General features: G+C 39.9%; 1 protein-coding gene across 1 annotated transcript in view; it reads left to right on the forward strand.

Annotated features, from left to right (window-relative positions):
- Nucleotides 1–1,367: 1,367 nt before the first annotated feature.
- LOC140491451 (protein ABHD15-like) overlaps nucleotides 1,368–18,475 on the forward strand; it is a 41,188-nt gene continuing 24,080 nt past the window's right edge. The window contains exon 1 of the mRNA XM_072589628.1: nucleotides 1,368–2,496. Coding sequence (XP_072445729.1) covers nucleotides 2,044–2,496 — 453 coding nt within the window. The 5' untranslated portion in view covers nucleotides 1,368–2,043. The remainder of the gene's footprint in view (nucleotides 2,497–18,475) is intronic.

Genomic DNA, 18,475 nt, shown 5'->3' on the forward strand with positions numbered 1-18,475 from the left:
AAAATTCCAATTTATAAGAGCATCACTATGTATCCATTAACATTGCTTGCATTTTATAAAAACATAATATACATTTTAAAATAATGAACTGGTGAAACAAAATTAAAGGTTATACATTAACTTCATGGTTCAAACATGATCCATAGATCACTCAAGCCTTTGTGGATACAGCAGTGGGATTCAGTTAAATAAGAACCCATTATTCTTTACTAAGTATTAATCAACATTTAGAAAAGTTTATACATGTATTGTTTGCATCCTTTTGATGTGTAGTTTATTAACTTTCATTACCTGATCATATAAAACAACAATAGACATTAATAATGGTTACTCATTTTCAGCTATAGAACTGTTCAGGCAAAAATAGAAAACAAAGTCTTTGTAACTCACTTTCTGCATATTAAGGATTCTCTCATTCGAACTGCTTTCCCTCTCCTTCTGTTGCAATTGCAGTATTTTAGCCCTTTTTCTTTGAATGACTCACATATTAACTATCACATCATTGTGCAAAGGGTAAACTATTTCTTATACTCTCTCTCTGCAAAAAAATAAACACAATTACCCTTTGGTTCATCAAAGAGATAGGGCAGTGCTCAGTGTAACAACTTGACAATGGCCATGAGCATTGTGTGGAGAAGGAGGATGTTAAGCAGCCAGGAGTTATATTAAAGGAAACAGCTGGCTTCTTGGAGGAAATGGGCTTGACTAGGGATTGGAGAAAAAATGGGGAGGCAGTCTAGAAGCATTGCAGGAGGAGAGACACGGACCAGCTTCAATGTGGACACAAAGGGTTTGCTGAGATGAAGTGGTAGGAGGAAAATGGCTGAAAGGTCTGAAGAGGGAATTTCAATTGGAATTCTCTTGATTGCTGAAGTTTAGAAAGATATGGTCACAGAGAATGTGAAGAGAAATGGTGATGAACAGCCACTTGGAAGTCACATTCATCTTGTCTTCAACCAACTGCCAAGACATGAAAGTAAATGTATATAAGGGAGCAGGATATAAGAGATCAAGGATATTTAAGAGATGGATGCCTTTGCCTTCTTAAAGTTATTAGCAGTGTTTGTGTGTGTTGTTTGTTATCTCTTATGATAATTTTTCCTCAAGGTCATAAGGTTACAAAATTAAAAATGATATAACTGTGAATGCTGGAAATCAGAAACAAAAACAAAACTGGTGGAAAAGCTCAGCAGATCTGGCAGCATGGGTGGAGAGAAATCAGAGTTAACATTTCTATAGTGACTCCACCTCAGAATTATTTTCTGTGGATGAGAACCATAGGGTCAAGCTCTGCACAGGGCAGCACCTGACCAAGTAACTCTCATCACAGCTGGCAGCCAAAAGGATGGTGGAGTGGAATGTCTGTCGAACAGGGCTTGGTTCAATCAAAATGCCAAAGTTCAGCAAAAGACAGACTTCCCCATCCCTATGAGGAGGAGAATGTGAAGCACTGAGGAGCTGGTACTGTCATAGGTTTTAGCCGCAGAATTAATATTTGCCTCCTTAAAACGCTGAACCACAGTCAGTGGTTACATAACCAGGGGTAGCCTGAACGGATACGTTATTTTTTTAAAGCTTGCTGATACGAAGTATGTGAAGACAGTGTGTCAGTGTGTAAAGGGAGGAGGGGGGGAGTAAGAGCTCCTGGGAGCTCGAATGTGATGATTTGACGACAACAAGGCGAGAAGTTTTTTTTAAATTGTGAAGGGACGAGATGCTCAGCGTTGAATAGGAAGACGATGCGATCACATCAACTTCCTTTCTGACGGCTGAACGGGGAGGTGGAGGGGAGAGGGCATGTAAAAGGGTTTATCCTTTTCAGTCTCTTTGATGTACTGGAGCGGCGCACATTAGTAAACAGTGTCTCACAGTTCAGTCGTTTCAGTGACTGAGAGAGTCTGCTTTGTAAAGCTAGCATTCAGAGCTCCGAGCAGTTGCTGTGCTATCCAATACGAGAGGAACGGACCCACTGAGTTGTTATTGCCGTTTGATTTGTTTTGCTGTCGTTTGGGGAACTGCTTGGCAGCCAGTTGGCACTTGGCAATGCCATGGTGGACTCCCACAGTGAGCATTGTGTTCCTGGCCGTGCTGTACCTGGTGGCCAGGCTGTATTTCGGATGGAGTTTGACCGAGAGGTGTTTGCTGAAGGGAGCCCAGAGCCCGGGGGACAGTGATGTGCCGAGGCTAGTCCACAAGCCCTCCGCCCTGGCCAAGTACCTGCTCAGGAGCTGCCTGAGCTTCAGCGCGGGGGCGCCGTGCCGCTGTATCTGGAGCAAACTGCCTCACCTGCAGACCGTCTGGAATGTGATCTGGCCGCCGGGCACCGCCGTCCACTTCGTCCGGGATTACCTGCAGTTGGCCGACGAGGGGCTGGTGGCACTGGACTGGGCAGTGCCCGCCACATCGGGCAGGAGAAGAGCCTCCAGCAACTCGCCGGCGCCCATCGTCCTCGTCATCCCCAACTCCTTCGGCAAGATCACCAGGAACGTGGTCGAGGTGAGAGTCCAGCTAAAAACGTTGTTATCCCTTCTCTCCTTGCTGTCTCCCTTCTCTCCCTCCCCTCTCTCACTCTCTCTCCCTTCTCTCCCTCTCTTTCTCCCTTCGCTCGCTCTCTCCCCGCCTCTCTTTCTTCTCCCTTCTCCCACTTTCTCTCCCATCTCTCCCTCTCTCCCTTCTCCCCCTTTCTCCCCCCTCTCCTTTCTCCCCCTTTCTTCCACCCCCCTCCCCCCGCCCGTCCGTCTCCCTTGTCCCCTCCTTTCCCTTCTCCCGCACCCCTCCCCCCCCCCCCCCCGTCTCCTCAATACCTAGAGAGAAGAACTCAGCCACGCATTGGGGTTGCAGCGGCTGATTGGCAGCCTCTGAGCCAGTAGAGGCATGATGGGCCGAATAGCCGGCTTTTCCTGTGGTATGGCGATAAGAAGTAACATTGGTGCGCCGTGTTTCGAGTTGCTGTGGACCAGCAGTGTCTCGTTCAGGTTTGCCCTGAGCCCTTCAGTCAACCTGCTTTAGAACATGACAGAGAGCAGTTTCGTTGCAAAATTGCAGCTGACCACAATCTTTACCCTGACGTTCAGGAAAAGGCCTCGAATAAACGTTCACCTGGGGGAGGGGGAGGAGAGGAGGACAGAAATATGGTTCATTCTCCCTACTTCCCATCCCATTCCCCTCAACTCCCAATGACCCCAGATCAGATTTTATGCAGTTTTATTTTGGAGATAGTCTTCCGTGAGTGTATGAGCATTCAGTCTCAATCTGTCACTGCGGAGGAAGTGGGGCGCTCACGGTTTTGAACAGCACAGAGGTTTAAAAAAAAACAGCTTATCGAAACTCGGTGCTTAGAATCCGAATGAATAGCAAACGAAACTTGATGTTGCTCCCAGGAGAGCGGTCTGTATCTGACATCTCTCTGTTTAAACACTGCAACAATTCCTGCTGACAGACTGTATCAGTGGGATAAGATGCTCAGACTTTCTTGTTCTGCTTTCAAGTCGGTTAGATTTTCTTTTTAACAGGGCTGTTTAAACTAAGATTCTGGAGGATTGGTATTGACGAGCCAGCTTCTGTTTACATTGCTAAAATTCAATTCCCTTATGTCAGACTTTTAGACGATTAGTTTGAACGTCTCCTGCATAGATAAAGGGTTCGAACTCATTCTGACAAACGGATCCCGCAGACTGGGTTCTCCGAATCCAAATGAGATGACAACAGTGTGAGTATAACTGCTACCTTACTCTGCTCAGCCATCCACCTTGTCCACTTCATGGTCAGCAACAATTACCGATTACTGGACTATTTGTCTCAAAACAGCAGAGTGCAATTAAGAGGATAGTGGTAATGTCCCTACCTCGGGACCAGAAGGTTCAAGTCTCAACTGCTCAAGAAATGTGTAACAGCATCTGTGAATAGATTGGTCAGGAAATAGCTATAATTCGAAGTAAATTGGTCTTTAGAACATTTTCTTTGCCAGAAGGCATTTGAGACCTGTGAACCCTTCAGGGCACAAGAGAGATGTTTAATCCTTGAAGAAAATACAGAAAGAGTTATATTACTGATCCTCAGCACCCCAGTGGGTTGTTGGTAACAATATACATCAGACGTGTGACTGTGAATTGCTGACCATGAAATGTGATGGACAGAAAGTTCAGCATGGGGTGTGTCTTTTCTAAATACCTCCTGTCAGAAGCATTTGAGTCCAGCCTTTCCTGTCAAAGAACTCAGCTGCAAAAGAACAGCTTAGAATATCAGTCTTCAGAAAAGGGCAACCGAGAGGTACAGAAGTAAAGGAAATAAGGAATACTAAACCTGGAAAGTTACTCAAGTTAAATTACAGCATTAAGCAAGTATGACTTCAGTTTAAACTAACAACAGACAATTTTTTTACGAATGTCAAGAAGTTCCACTTCCCACAGGCAATGATCAATTTCCAGGTAAGGTAATGGAGACAAAAATGCAATTGAACAGTGGCATAATGGAGAAACCATATGCTAGTAGGTGGTCCCTGCATAGCTCTGCTTTGTGATTGTTAGAGATTTTTCTTTTTGTTTTTTTCTCTGGCTTCTAACCATTCATTCTGAGAATTAAAGTTAAAACCAAAATAGCTCACATACCTTATGTCTCCAGCCCCATCTAAAGCCACCTCAACACTAACCCATCAACCTGTGCTGATTGTTTGATGTTATCCGTACCTGAAGTTAAAACCAATATCTTGCATCATGGTTGAATCACAAAGCATCTCATCCACTTTACTTGGAGAGATATCTCCCAAATGTTCAGTTTGCAATTTACTAAATAGTTACATAGTTCATGATTAAATGGAGGAATGCCACCTTATTGGATGAAAAGGTGAGCAGACCCCAGATACACATTCCAGCAGTTGCACTGCACTCCTGTTTGAAAGGAGTGCAGAAATGGTCAATAAGATTATTACATCTATCAGCTTAGCAAGAAGCATTTGTTGAACGTTAACTGCATCAGTTAAAAAAACAAGAAAAACCACATTACAAAAGTTAGTTAAAAAGGTAAGAATCCACAATGTTCCTTTTAATGTGCTGCCAATCAATTATTTTCGCTATTGCACTTGAAGAAGCCTACATATAAAAACATTTCTTCAAATTGAACTGATTTGATTCAGCTTAATATTAACACCCCTTTCTACCTCATAATTGGACACTGCTTCTGGCTTGATAATTGACAAGAATTTATAATTGAAGAGTGGTTATATCTGTGTCAATAAACTAATAGTGAATGCAACAAATAACTGTGGATGGTGGAGATCTGAAACAAAACTTGAAATTGCTGGAGAAAGTCAGCAAGTGATAATCACTGGTTTTGATGGCAGGTAGAAAAAGCAAAATCTTATATTGACTGATGTTTCAAAGAAATTTGTAAATACATAGATTGCTTTGTACTTTTGGAAGGAAGTCCTCATCTTTCAACAAAACTTAGTTACTGTTCAGAGTGCCTGTGCTAAGAAAGAGAACAAACAGGCAGCTAACTCAACATGGAACCAGAGTCGAAGTTGGTTTGATAAGAATCAGCTGAATAAGTACACAGATTGCAAATTCCTGAAATTGACCTCTGCTGCCATAAATTGGTTATTTTAATAAGCAATATCTGCTAAACTGTATAATGTCCTCACCCTGTGATAGCAGAAAATAAACCACTATTAGAAGTCTATGCATCAGGTATGCAGCTTCACAGCAGTTGTAAATTACTATGATTTATATCAAATCCACACAAACTGCCAGATTCAGATCCCTGCATAATGCAGAATATGTAACTGGCAATACTCAGATATTGTTGAACTCTGTCATTGTTTATGGTATGAGGTGCCTTGACTGTAGATGCAATAAATTGTACTTAAGTGTGATCTGTTATGAAAACAAAATGTGACCTCAAAAATTAATTTTAATTTTCAGATAAACCTTACAAATTTGGACAACTCCATATATTAAGGGAGACTGATATCAGAATTGAGCTCATATTTTCCTTTTCACATTTCCATCTTGGCAGCGACGTGCAGTTAAAATACAGTCAGTTCTGATATAACACGATAGTTCCATTTTCACGTGATTACGTGTTGTAAGAAAATCATGCAATATCCACGCAACTTAAACTAACAGAGCCGGAATCACATTATAACCAATACAAATAAGGAAAGTTTGCATTCTACAGAGAATGGTCTAAATTTTTCAATCACATTGAAGCCAATTTGTGTTAAAGAAACATGTACTGTAACAGAACCGACAGTGTAATGATTTATTTTCTGAATTAATTGGGATTGTTGCTTTTTATAATACTTTCCTTTTGACTTAGAGGTGCTGGTGTTGGATTTGGTTGGACAAAGTTAAAAATCATACAACACCAGGTTATAGTCCAACAGTTTTATTTGGAAGCACAAGCTTTCAGAGTGGGATCAAGGAGAGGTGTTCCGAAAGGTAGTGCTTCCAAATAAATCTATTAGACTATAACCTGGTGTTGTGTGCTTTCCTTTTGGAGATGATCAAAAAACTGTTAGACTCCAGCTAACAGCTCAACTGGCTCACTAACACTTTTCAAGGACTGAAACCTTCCATTCTTACTCAGTGTTACAAGTGCTCCCCAATATTTATGTACTTAGACAATCAATACCCATCATCTGTTTCTTCTTAATCTTAAATAAAGATATTAATAAGCTTAACAATGTAATTTACCGGGCCTCCTCTACCCATCCCTAATGCTATTGACTCTTAACCTTGTGTGTCAAACTACTGCAGACATTGAGTGCAGCGATTCAAAATGGCAACTCAACACAATTTTCTCATGTATAATAAATGCAAGCCTTGCTTGTAATGCTCAAAATCAAGGAATACCTTTCTTAAAAGTGCATAAAGCTTAAAATAAAATAGAATTTATTGGAAATAACAGACAAAGGACCATCTGTAGAGAGAAAAGCAGAGTTAACAGTCCTACTGGTCAGAAAAAATTAAAACTCATGGGTTGTAAGAAAATGTGACAAAGTTGAATACAAATTTGGCTTAGAGTCATAGAATCATAGAGATGTACAGCACGGAAATAGACCCTTCGGTCCAATTCGTCCATGCCGACCAGATATCCCAACCCAATCTAGTCCCACCTGCCAGCACCCGGCCCATATCCCTCCAAATCCTTCCTATTCAGGTAGTAGGCAGCAAAGGGAAATGGTCAACCAGTATCATTGTGACTGGAAGGCTGTTTACAATGGAGTTCTGCAGGAATTCGGTATAATTCAGAGAACTATTGTCTACATAACATTCTATGGGCAATTAGTTTCTCAAATTGCCCCTTTTGTAAGATTACCTTCGTAATATTGGAAAACACAGCCCCACTTCTATTGTTTCCACTCATGCCAGTGTTGTATCAGCCAAGATACCTTTAACACCCCTCTCAATTTTCTTGGCTTCTAAGATCAATGGAAAACATTGTTTATTGTCTCGCACCAAGAACATGATAAAATTTGCCATAGAGGAGTAATGATCTGGCATATGAAGAATTGCTAAAAATGACTAACTTCATATCTTTTGGATGATCCAAGACTGGAAATTTGGATACGTAATTCCCTAAACTTAATTTCTTCAGTATTTTAATTACTCTTAGAGCCTCTTTCCCTGTGACATGTTTGAGCATGGTATTGAGTTCCACTAAGCCATTACTGGCTTTGGGTATCATCATAGCATGCAATCAATTCAACTGACTAACCAAGTCTCTTAACTGACTTGTTTGTACCTTGGATGCAAAATTCTCTTTCAGAGGACCTGGCTCCATTTATTGGGATGGAATTGGACTATACTAAGCAAGATTGTTGATTCCAAATCACTCAAAGTTAATCTACTCAACATCTATATATTTAACACTCCCTGAAGCTTGACTACCAGTCTTAAACTCCTTCATATTGTGTCTATCACATAATTCTCAAATTCTGCAGAATCTCCTCACAATTATCAACATGTATCATAAAGATGCCTGCTAGTTTCTTGTTGTGATAACAATAAAACATCACTGCATCTGCTACTAACTGAATGCAATCCCTTTCAGTAAGATGGACTCAATTTAGAAATTCCACATCCTCATACACCATGCAACTCAAAATTACTTGTTTAATTTCCAGTAATTCCACTTCTAATCACAAACTTCTTTAGATGGCTATAAAAATACTTTCATTTCAAATGTTTCTCCTTGCCAAAATGCAGATTTTATATCATTTGATTTGCATCCCAAAATATGTTGCTAAAAGGGCTAAGAAACTCTTCAGGCCTATTTTTTCTGATTTAGCAAAATTGACTCTAATATTTTGACCACCACAGGCCTTTTGGCAAATAATCTGGCTTTAGATTTATATGTATCATCAGAAGGCATTAACTGTGAGATCAAACTGGCTGTCTGATGCCTTGTGCATAAACCAAATTATTTCCAACTTCCCAATTCTTTTTGTTTAGCATCCTTTATCAACTTGTCTACCTAGTTATTAGCCACTAACACTTCTCAATCTATGATCTTTTACTTTTTTGTGGTATTTCTGACCGATCCTATAGTCCTTATTATTAAACTGAGTCTCCTGCTGACCTTGCAATCCTAATTCTGGATTTCCCTTCTGTGATCTGAGTTCCTTTCACCAATCCATGATCTTTTCCTCAGACCATGATCTAGGGCCATTTGAGAACTTGTCTTTTGTTACTTGTCTTTTTAGACCATAAGGCCGCAGCATAGAAGAAGGCCATTCAGCCCATCTCATCTGCTTCAATGAGATAATAGCTGATTTGATTATTTTCAACTTCTATTTCCTGCCTTTTGCCCATAACTCTTTATTGCTTTAGAGATTTAAAAAATCTGCCTATCTCAGTTTTGAATAGACCTAATGACCCAATAACCTCTGAGAGAATAAAGAAAACCTCCTCATCCTTGTCTTAAATTGTTGACCCCTTATACTGAGATTGTATAGATTTATACAGGATCTAGTCCTAGACTGTTGCACAAGTGGAAACAACCTCTCAGCATCAATCCTGTCCAGCCTCCTTAGAATTCTCAATATTTCAATAAAGTAGCCTCTCATTCTTCTAAGCTCCAATGAGTACTGGCCCAATTTACTCAACTTATCCTCATAAGAAACTCCCTTCATATCCAAGGACAATTTAGTGAGCCTTCTCTGGACTGCCTGCAATGCCAATACATATTTCATTGGATGTGGGGAACAAAGCTATTCACAGTATTCTGGGTGTGTTCTAACTAATAGTTTATATGGTTCTGGCGAGGCATCCCTTTGTCTACACTCCACTCCCTTCAAAGTAAAGGCTAACATTCCATTTTCCTTCCCTGTTAGCACTGAAATTGTATGTTAGCTTTTCTTGATTCATGAATGAGCATCCCTAAATCCTTCTGTGCTGCAGTTTTCTGCAGCCTTGCTGCATTTAAATATTGTTCAGCTTTTTTTTTCCTGCTAACGTGCATAACCTCACAATTTCTCACATTATATTACAACTGTCAAATTTTTGTCCACTCATTTAACCTAGTTATATCTATCTTTGTGTGTCATCCTCACCACTTGCCTTCCCATCTATTTTTGTGTCATGTTCAAACCTGGCCATAATACATTTACTTTCCAAGTCATTAATATATATTGTGAATTGTTGTGTCCCCAGCATTGATCCACTAGTAGAGCTTTGCCTCCTGAAAATGGCCCTGTTATCCCAACTCTCTATTTTCTATTATTTATCAATCCTGTTTTCATGCTAATATATAACTCCCAATATCATGGTCTCTTATTAAGTAGACTAATGTATGGTACCTTATCAATCACCTTTTGGAAATACAGATTATGTTACATTGACTGGTTGGCCATTATCTATCCTGCCCATTAGCTCCTCAAAGAATTATAAATAATTTGACAGGCATGATTTCTCCTTCATGAAATTATGCTGATGCTGCTGATGAAATTATGCAATTAAATCATTTATAATAGGCTCTAATATTTGCCCAAGAATAGATGTTAAGCTAACTAGCCTATATTTAATTTTGTTTTGTTTCCTCCCTTTCTGAATAAGAGTATTAAATTGGCAGTTTTTCAGTCCTCTGGGATGTTTCAAGATTCTGAGGACCCTTGGGAGGCTATTAGCAGTAAATCCATTATCTTGTAGCTACTTCCTTTAATATGCTAGGATATCACTCATCAGATCCAGGGAACTTATCAACTTTTAGCCCTTTTAGTTTCCCTAGTACTTTTTCTCTCATGGTATTTATTGTGTTTATTTCAATCCCCTTTTTTTTGTACATTGATTGTTTAGCACTTTTAGAATGCTGTAGTGTCTTCTACCATGAAGACTGATACAAAGTGTTTACTCAACTCCTCCACCACTTTCTGATTCCTGGTTATGATTTCACTAGCCTCATTCTCTAACAGGCCAATATTCACATTGGCCTCTTTCTTTTTATGTATTTAAATAAGCTCTTGCTGTTAATATTTATATTAATGATAGACTTTGGTTGGCTCATCCCCTCCTTAGAATCTTTCTTCTTCACTGGAATATATCTTTGTTGTAATGTAACCTATCAGGTCTAGAGGATTTTCTGGTCTATAGCCCCATTTGTTTCCCCAGTGCTCTTCTCTAGTGATAGTTATTGTTTTTATTGTATCTTCTTAAAGGAATACAATAAGGTCTGGATTTTGCAAATTGAAAATCCATTGGTTTTTCAAACACAATAGTCTTTTTTGTCCCATGTTTGTTTCATTTGAGCCTTTATTATAGTTGGCTTTTTGTTTATTATTCCATGGGGCGTGAGTGTTTATTGTTCACCCCTTATGATGCTTGAACTGGGTGACATTGCTGCAGATCTGATTTACACGTAGGCTGGACCAGGTACAAATGGCAGATTTCTTTCCCTTTAATGACCAGATGAGTTTTTACAATAATAAAGGGTCAATTGTAAGGATAGTTCACTTGTTATGCAATCTGGATTGTTAAAATGGTTGGCCCCAGCAATGTTACAGGGAATCACCACTACCTTCAGTGATTTCAACATTTTGTCTTCCCCAAACCTGAAACAGTAGAACTTTCAAATTTCTTAACCTTCATAGAATCAAGGTAAGATTTTTACCAATCCACTCCACAGACTGTGGACAAGCACCCATGGTTCAACATGGCACAATTGATTGTTTTAGTTGTCAACTCATTCATTTCTGGGCTGAAGTCGGTTACATCTAATAGAATGCCTTCCTCCTGATAACTTTTCCCCCATTTTTTCTCTCATTAGTTCATTACATAATGGAATTTTTGAGTTGCATCTAAAAAAATAGTTGACCATTCATTAGGGTTCTGTTATAGTTCCCAAATTCTTGTCTTCTGGTTTAATCTCTACCCTCACTTCTCTTTGCTATGATTCTCCTTTTGTGTTAGTGTTATTCAGCTTGTATCTGAGTGGTCTTACATCACTGCTACCACTGAATCCGCCATTCTTTGTGGGGTTTTTTATTCACTCGTGGGGCATCGGACACACTAACATTGCCTATCCCTAATTGCCCTTGAGAAGGTGGTGGTGAACTGCCTTCTTGAACTGCTGAGTCCACATGCTGTAGGTTGACCCACAATGCTCCTAGGGAGGGAATTCCAAGACTTTGACCCAGTGACAGTGAAGGAACAGTGATATATTTCCATGTCAGGGTGGTAGCTAGGAGGGGAACTTAAAGATGGTGGTGTTCCCCCATATCTGCTACCCTTGTCCTTCTGGATGGAAGTGACAATGGGTTTGGAAGGTGCTATCTAAGGATCTTTGGTGAATTTCTGCACTCATCTTGCAGATAATATGCACTGCTGCTACTGAGCATTGGTGCTGGAGGAAGTGAATGCTTGTGGATGTGGCACCAATCAAGTTGGCTGCTTTGTCCTGGATGGCATCAAGCTTCTTGAGTGCAGTTGGAGCTGCATCCATCCAGGCAAGTGGGGAATATTCCATCATATGTTTGACTGTTCCTTGTAGATGGTGGACAAGCTTTGGGTAAAGCTTTACTCTCTCAATATTCCTAGCCTCTGACCTGCTCTTGCAACCACTGTGTTTTTGTGGTGAGTCCAGTTGAGATGTTCATCAATGGTAACCCCCAGGATATTGATAGTGTGAGTTTCAATGATGGTAACACCATTGAATGTCAAGAGGTGGTGGTTAGATTGCCTCTTATTGGAGACAATCAATGCCTGTATATTGTGTGGTTCAAATATTACTTGCCACTGGTCAGCCCAAGCTTAGATATTGTCCAAATCTTGTTGTATTTGAACATGGACTGTTTGAGTATCTGAAGAATCATGAATGATGCTAAATGTTGTGCAATCTTTAGCAAACATCCCCACTTCTGACCTTATGGAGGGAAGCTTCGTTGATGAAGTAGGTTGGGGCACTAACCTGAGGAATTTCTGCAGAGGTGTCCTACAGCTGAGATTACTGATCTCCAAAAGCCACAACCATCTTCCTATGTGCCAGGTATAACTCCAAACAATGGAGAATTTGCCCCTGAAACTCATTGATTCCAGTTTTGCTCGGGCTCCTGGAAGCTGTACTCAGTCGAAATTGGCCTTGATGACAAGGACTGTCACTGTGACCTCACCACTAGAATTCAGCTCATCTGTTCCTGTTTTGTCCATATTACTGCTGAATGGCTTATTTGAGTCATGAAGGCCATTGAGAATTAATGTTTTCGCAATAATTATGTTTAAGGTTTCTGACATCTGTTCCAAAATTCTTCTTTTTGAAAATTTAACTCCAATTAATACTAGGGTCTATCCATGTCTTACACTTTAGCGCTGTCTAAAAATTTAAAGGCACACATAGAAGTAGGAATCTCCTTTAGTTCTGAAAATATTTTATACTTGTTCCTGGTTCTGGTGCGAATTGGCAGTGCCAAGGTTATACTTTGATTTCTCGAAGAACATTGGTGGGAAATCATATCTCAGAATTTTACACTTAGCTTCAGCCATTCTTTTCAAAGATGACTCAAATTACAATGTTCTGCCTGAATAGGACTCTTAGTTTTCAATCTTCACCTTCACAGAACTATTCCCTGCTACCAATCAGTGAGTCAGAAAACCATGAGGCCTTCTTCTGTGGATTGAGTTTGCTGGCTACTCAGTGCCACTGCCACTGTGTTTCCATACCCATTTCCCTACCCCAACTTAATGTCCCCATGCCACCCCTCAGGGCGTTCCCCACATCTATGAGTTTAGACAATAATAACTACCATCTGTACTCTTTAACTTTGAATAAAGGTATGAACAAACTTAACAATATGATAAATTAGATATTTAAAAAAACACTGGGATCTTGGAGTATACTTCGGCAGATCCTTGAAGATAGTGCAACAAATAAATAAGATGATCAGAAAGGTACTTGAGATATTTTCCTTTATTGCCGAAGGCCAAGAATATAAGAGCAGAGAAGTAATGCGGAACTGTATAAACCTTGACCATAATTTATACAAATAAATGACTGCAGCTGAAGTGCTGTTTTTAGCTCTGGTCTCCCATTAGAGGAAGTATGTGATCACAATACAGTGAGTACAGAAAAGATTATGAAGAAATTGTCAGGAATAGGGATTTTTGACAATAAAGAAAGATTGGATAGTTTGGGGTTGCTTTCTTTGTATTGGAGGAGGTGGAGGGGAGACTTAATGGAGACATATAAAATTGTGAGGAGCCGTGTGATGATGAATAGTAAGAACATATTTCAATGAGCAGAGAGGACAATAACCAGTGAACATCAACTGAAAGTGGGGTAAAAGGAAATAATTAGAAGGGAGTTTTGAGGAGCAAGTTTTCACCCACAGGGTATTGGGCATCTGGAATTTACTGGCTCAGACTGTGGTCGAGGTGGAAACCCTTACAGTATTTAAAAACACTTAGATATGCTTTTTGGGTGCTGTAATCTACAGAGTGTCAGACAAAGAGTAAGGTGGGTAATCTTTCCTGGCCAGCATGAACATGATTTCCAAATGGCTTTCTCCTGTGCTGTAAATCTTTCTATGTTTCTATATTTTTGTCTCTATGTTACAAGTCAGCCTAAAACAGATGTCCCTCAGATGTTGCGACATTATTTCCAGCATTCAGTGCAATTTTTTTTCCAGAATCTGACATATGTTGCCTTGTTGAGATAAAGCCTACTTCTTCTGAACCCAAGGGTGGTTTTGCATTGTCCTGTTTTTGCACTCTTTATTATTGTTGATTTAAAGATAATCATTATTGTGAAATTGTTAGGAAGGGGCTGATGTGGAACATTGATGATATTATGCATTACGTTGTCAGTGCTTGAGAAGTCAATGAACTGTGCGTTTGTACTTCTAGCTACAGCACAAACAACACCCAAATTAATCTGGGTTAAAACCAAAAAATTAAATGAATTTAATCCAACTCTAACCTGAATTTTAAAATTCCAACTCCATTGTGACAAGCATGGTTTGAATCACCTGTGCAAATTATTTAGGTTAAGCGAAAAAATCTGTTTCAAACTCATGGAAAGTTCAATTCTGTACAATACATAAACTTGTTAATAATTTCAAGTAAAAGTACAGACCAAATGTGTCCTCTTCAGATTCAGTTATTGTGTGAGAATGTTTTAATTTTCTGTGCAAAATTTTTAGGAGAGATTTTATATGTGCTGAGTTGCACTGCTGTTATATTACAAAGGAGTGATTTAAGCCCACTGGTGGTCAGCAGAGGTATTTATGTAAAAGTTTCCAGGAGCCGTCATTGGTGTAATTCCCTTGTGAAATGGATGCAAGCTGTTGCAGTGCCTAAAGAGTGGGCTGTGGATTTTTAAATAGATAGTTCATGCTGAACATCTGGGGGCTAGACAGGTAAGGAAGCAGCAGCACTTGACTTACTCACTTGAATCTCACATACTTCACTGCACATTGCATGAAACTTTCTCTCTAATATTTCAAGAATGGCCAAATATGGCAAATGTCTTGCAGCAAGCAGATTAGTCTGCAAGCATTGGCATCCAGGCAAAAAGGCACTTATTTAAAGCTTAGATTGTCATTTTCTTTGATGAAGCAAGAAGTTGTGCCTCCACCCAACCATCTTCAGCTGCTTCATCAATGATCTTTCCTCCATCATAAAGTCAGGAGTGGAGATGATTGCTGATGATTGCACAATGCTCAGTGCCATTCATGGCTCCCCAAATACTGAGATAATCCAAATGCAGCAAGACCCGGACAAATTCAGGTTTGGGCTGACAAGTGGCAAGTAACATTCAGGCAACACACCAGGCAATAACCACCTCAAACAGGAGAGATTCTAACTATTGCCCCTTGATATTCAATGATATTACCATTGTGAAAGCCCCCACTATCAAGCTGTTACTATTGACCAGAAACTGAACTCGATTATCACTATAAATACTGTTGCTACAAGACCAGAGAGAGCTAGGGACCATTGGCACAAAGCTGGTCCTGTTTTTCTAAAAAGCTGTTCCTTTTCTCAAGGATTGTGTTCTTGATTTTTATCAGAGGAGTCATAAAACCCTCCCGGCTCCGAGGTGGCTAGTTTGGTAGAGAGAAGAAAAGGCTTTTGAGAGGCCTCTTGTTTATATGTAAGTAGATGAGACTTCCGGCCAAAGTGGTCATGTTTTAGAAGTGACCTGTACAATGAAAAGGATCTGGTCAGCTTTCTAGCTGAGCCATTCAGTCTAGAACTAGGTAGGAGTTACCTGTGTGGAAACAGTCTGCTAGACTCTCTCTCCTTCTACCGTTCTAATTTCAACTTGTAAGTATTTGTTTCATTTTTAACTGTGTTTCAGGGGGTTTGCTTATTGGGACTGTTGTGTACATTTGGAATAGCATAATTAAATCTAGTTTGGACAGACGAAGTTCTATAGGTGAATTTTATTCTGTTCTTTGTGTTTAATTGTGTAATTTTGTGAATAAATTTTTGTCTGTTTTAAAACCTGGTATTCAACCTAGCTAACTTACTTGGGGTAATTTTCACTGTACACTTAGCAAAACAAATTGCAAAGTTATGGTCTGGACTGCCTGCTTAAGAATGTGGTCTGGCCTAGTCCATAACACCATGTAGTGAAAAACTCACATTGTGGCTCCCCAAAACATGCCCACCATCTACAATGCACAGGAATGTGATGGAATGCACCCCATATGACTGGATAAGCAGCTTCAACAACATTCAAGAAGTTTAACACCATCCAGGGAAAAGCAACTTATGTCATTGACATGACATCTACAATCATTCACTCCATCCACAATTGACATTCAGAAGCAGCAGTTTGTAACAGATACAAAATGCACTACAGAAATTCACCGAGGTTCTTTCGACAATGCCTTCCAAAACCACCATCGTTAGAAGGACAAGGGCAGCAGACACATGGGAATACCAGGACCAACAAGTTCCCCTCCAACATACTCACCATCCTGACTTGGAAATATATTGCTATTCCTTCACTGTCACTGGGTCAAAACCTGAACACTTGCATCCGCAATGGCATTGTGGGTCTACCTACAGCAAATGGATGGCAATGGCTCAAGAAGTCAGTTCACCACCTCCTTCTTGAGAGAAACTAACGATGGGCAATGAATACTGTAATTAGAAAGTAAGAGGCATTAAAATCTGAACAAGAGTAAGCCTCAGATGTGAAGAAAGGAAACAGCTGTTTGTAAAAGTATTATGCTGGAAAAGCACAGCCAGTCAGGCAGCACCAGTGAGGAACAGGAGAATTAACATTTCAAGCATAAGCTTTTCATCAGGATTCCTGATGAAAAGCTTGTACTCGAAACGTCAATTCTCCTGCTCCTCAGGTCGTAGAGTCATAGAGATGTACAGCATGGAAACAGACCCTTCGGTCCATGCTGACCAGATATCCCAACCCAATCTATCCCACCTGCCAGCACCCGGCCCATATCCCTCCAAAACCTTCCTATTCATATACCCATCCAAATGCCTCTTAAATGTTGCAATTGTACCAGCCTCCACCACATCCTCTGGCAGCTTATTCCATACACATACTACCCTCTGCGTGAAAAAGTTGTCCCTTAGGTCTCTTTTATATCTTTCCCCTCTCACCCTTAACCTATGCCCTCTAGTACTGGACTCCCTGACTCCAGGGAAAAGACTTTGTCTATTTATCCTATCCATGCCCCTCATAATTTTGTAAACCTCTATAAGGTCACCCCTCAGCCTCCACACTCCAGTGCTGCCTGACTGGTTGTGCTTTTCCAACACCACACTTTTCGACTCTGATCTCCAGCATCTGCAGTCCTCACTTTTTGCCAGAAGTAATATGTCTTGAGATAATGGTCAACGCAGTTCTTTGGCTGTTTTGTAGGACTTGAGTAGACAGCCATCATTGATGGCCCTAAAAAGGAAAAGCAGTGCAGTAGATGAACTAGTGGCATGTGTAAAAGCTCTGTCAAAAGTGGTACTAAAATGATTGTTGGCAGTCTTCTGCTTACTTTGGATTTCATACTGTTAAAATAGATATGGAACAGATAGATACTTTGTTAATCACAGAATCTATAGTCATACAAGGAAAGGGGTTCTATTGGTACAGAATTATTTACACAGGTGGTGATGCCTGCCTGGCATGTTCATTGAGAATTATAAAGTGCACATTTGTTGGTACATTGTAAGATGGGAATTGCAACGATAACCTCCCTCCTTATTGAAAAGTGGCAGAGAGGAAGGAAAGATTGTGATATTAAATGATGTTCCAAAATGGAAAGACTTGAATGATATGATTTCGTCTGATAGCTCATGCAACAGTTTCTGAGCGCTGATCATTGGGACATAATTCTCCATATTGTTCTTGATCCAACAGTGTCATACTCTTCTTATCAGACAACACTGTCCATCTCCATCCCTTCTGCTATAGAAATTATATAAATAATCATAACACATTGTTAAGTCTTTCTCAACTTGACTAGGCAGTGGAAATGTACTTTAAGATCCTGATTATCTTCTGATGACCAATTTTTAAAAGTCTTTAAAAGTCTTTGAAAGAAATATGCCTTCCCCAAACTCTCAAAACAAACCACTGCAACTGTATATAGGTAGAATAGTTTAAAAAAAGCAAAAATGGTTTATCCCAGCTGCAAATATCCCTTATGAAACTCTGAAGATCCTTCATGTTCAGAAACTCCAGACTCCCACTTTTTATCATCTGATACTGGCAGTGTCTGTGCCATATAAATCCCAGTCTAAGTGACCCAAAGTATAATGTAGACAAATGTAAAATCAGGAAGCTAAGAGCTGCAATACCATTGGTTCCTAATGTTGATACCTGCCAATGACAACAGTCAGGTGTCAATCATGTGTAATGGAACAGAAAGATCCAAAAGCAGAAGGAAACTCAGAAAAGTGATTTATTGGCTGAAAGGGTTGTTTTTCAGACTGGAGGCCTGTGACCAGTGAAGTGCCACAAGGATCGGTGCTGGGTCTACTACTTTTTGTCATTTATATAAATGATTTGGATGTGA

This window comes from Chiloscyllium punctatum, chromosome 19 (genome assembly GCF_047496795.1).
Source record: "Chiloscyllium punctatum isolate Juve2018m chromosome 19, sChiPun1.3, whole genome shotgun sequence".
Classification (NCBI taxonomy): domain Eukaryota; kingdom Metazoa; phylum Chordata; class Chondrichthyes; order Orectolobiformes; family Hemiscylliidae; genus Chiloscyllium; species Chiloscyllium punctatum.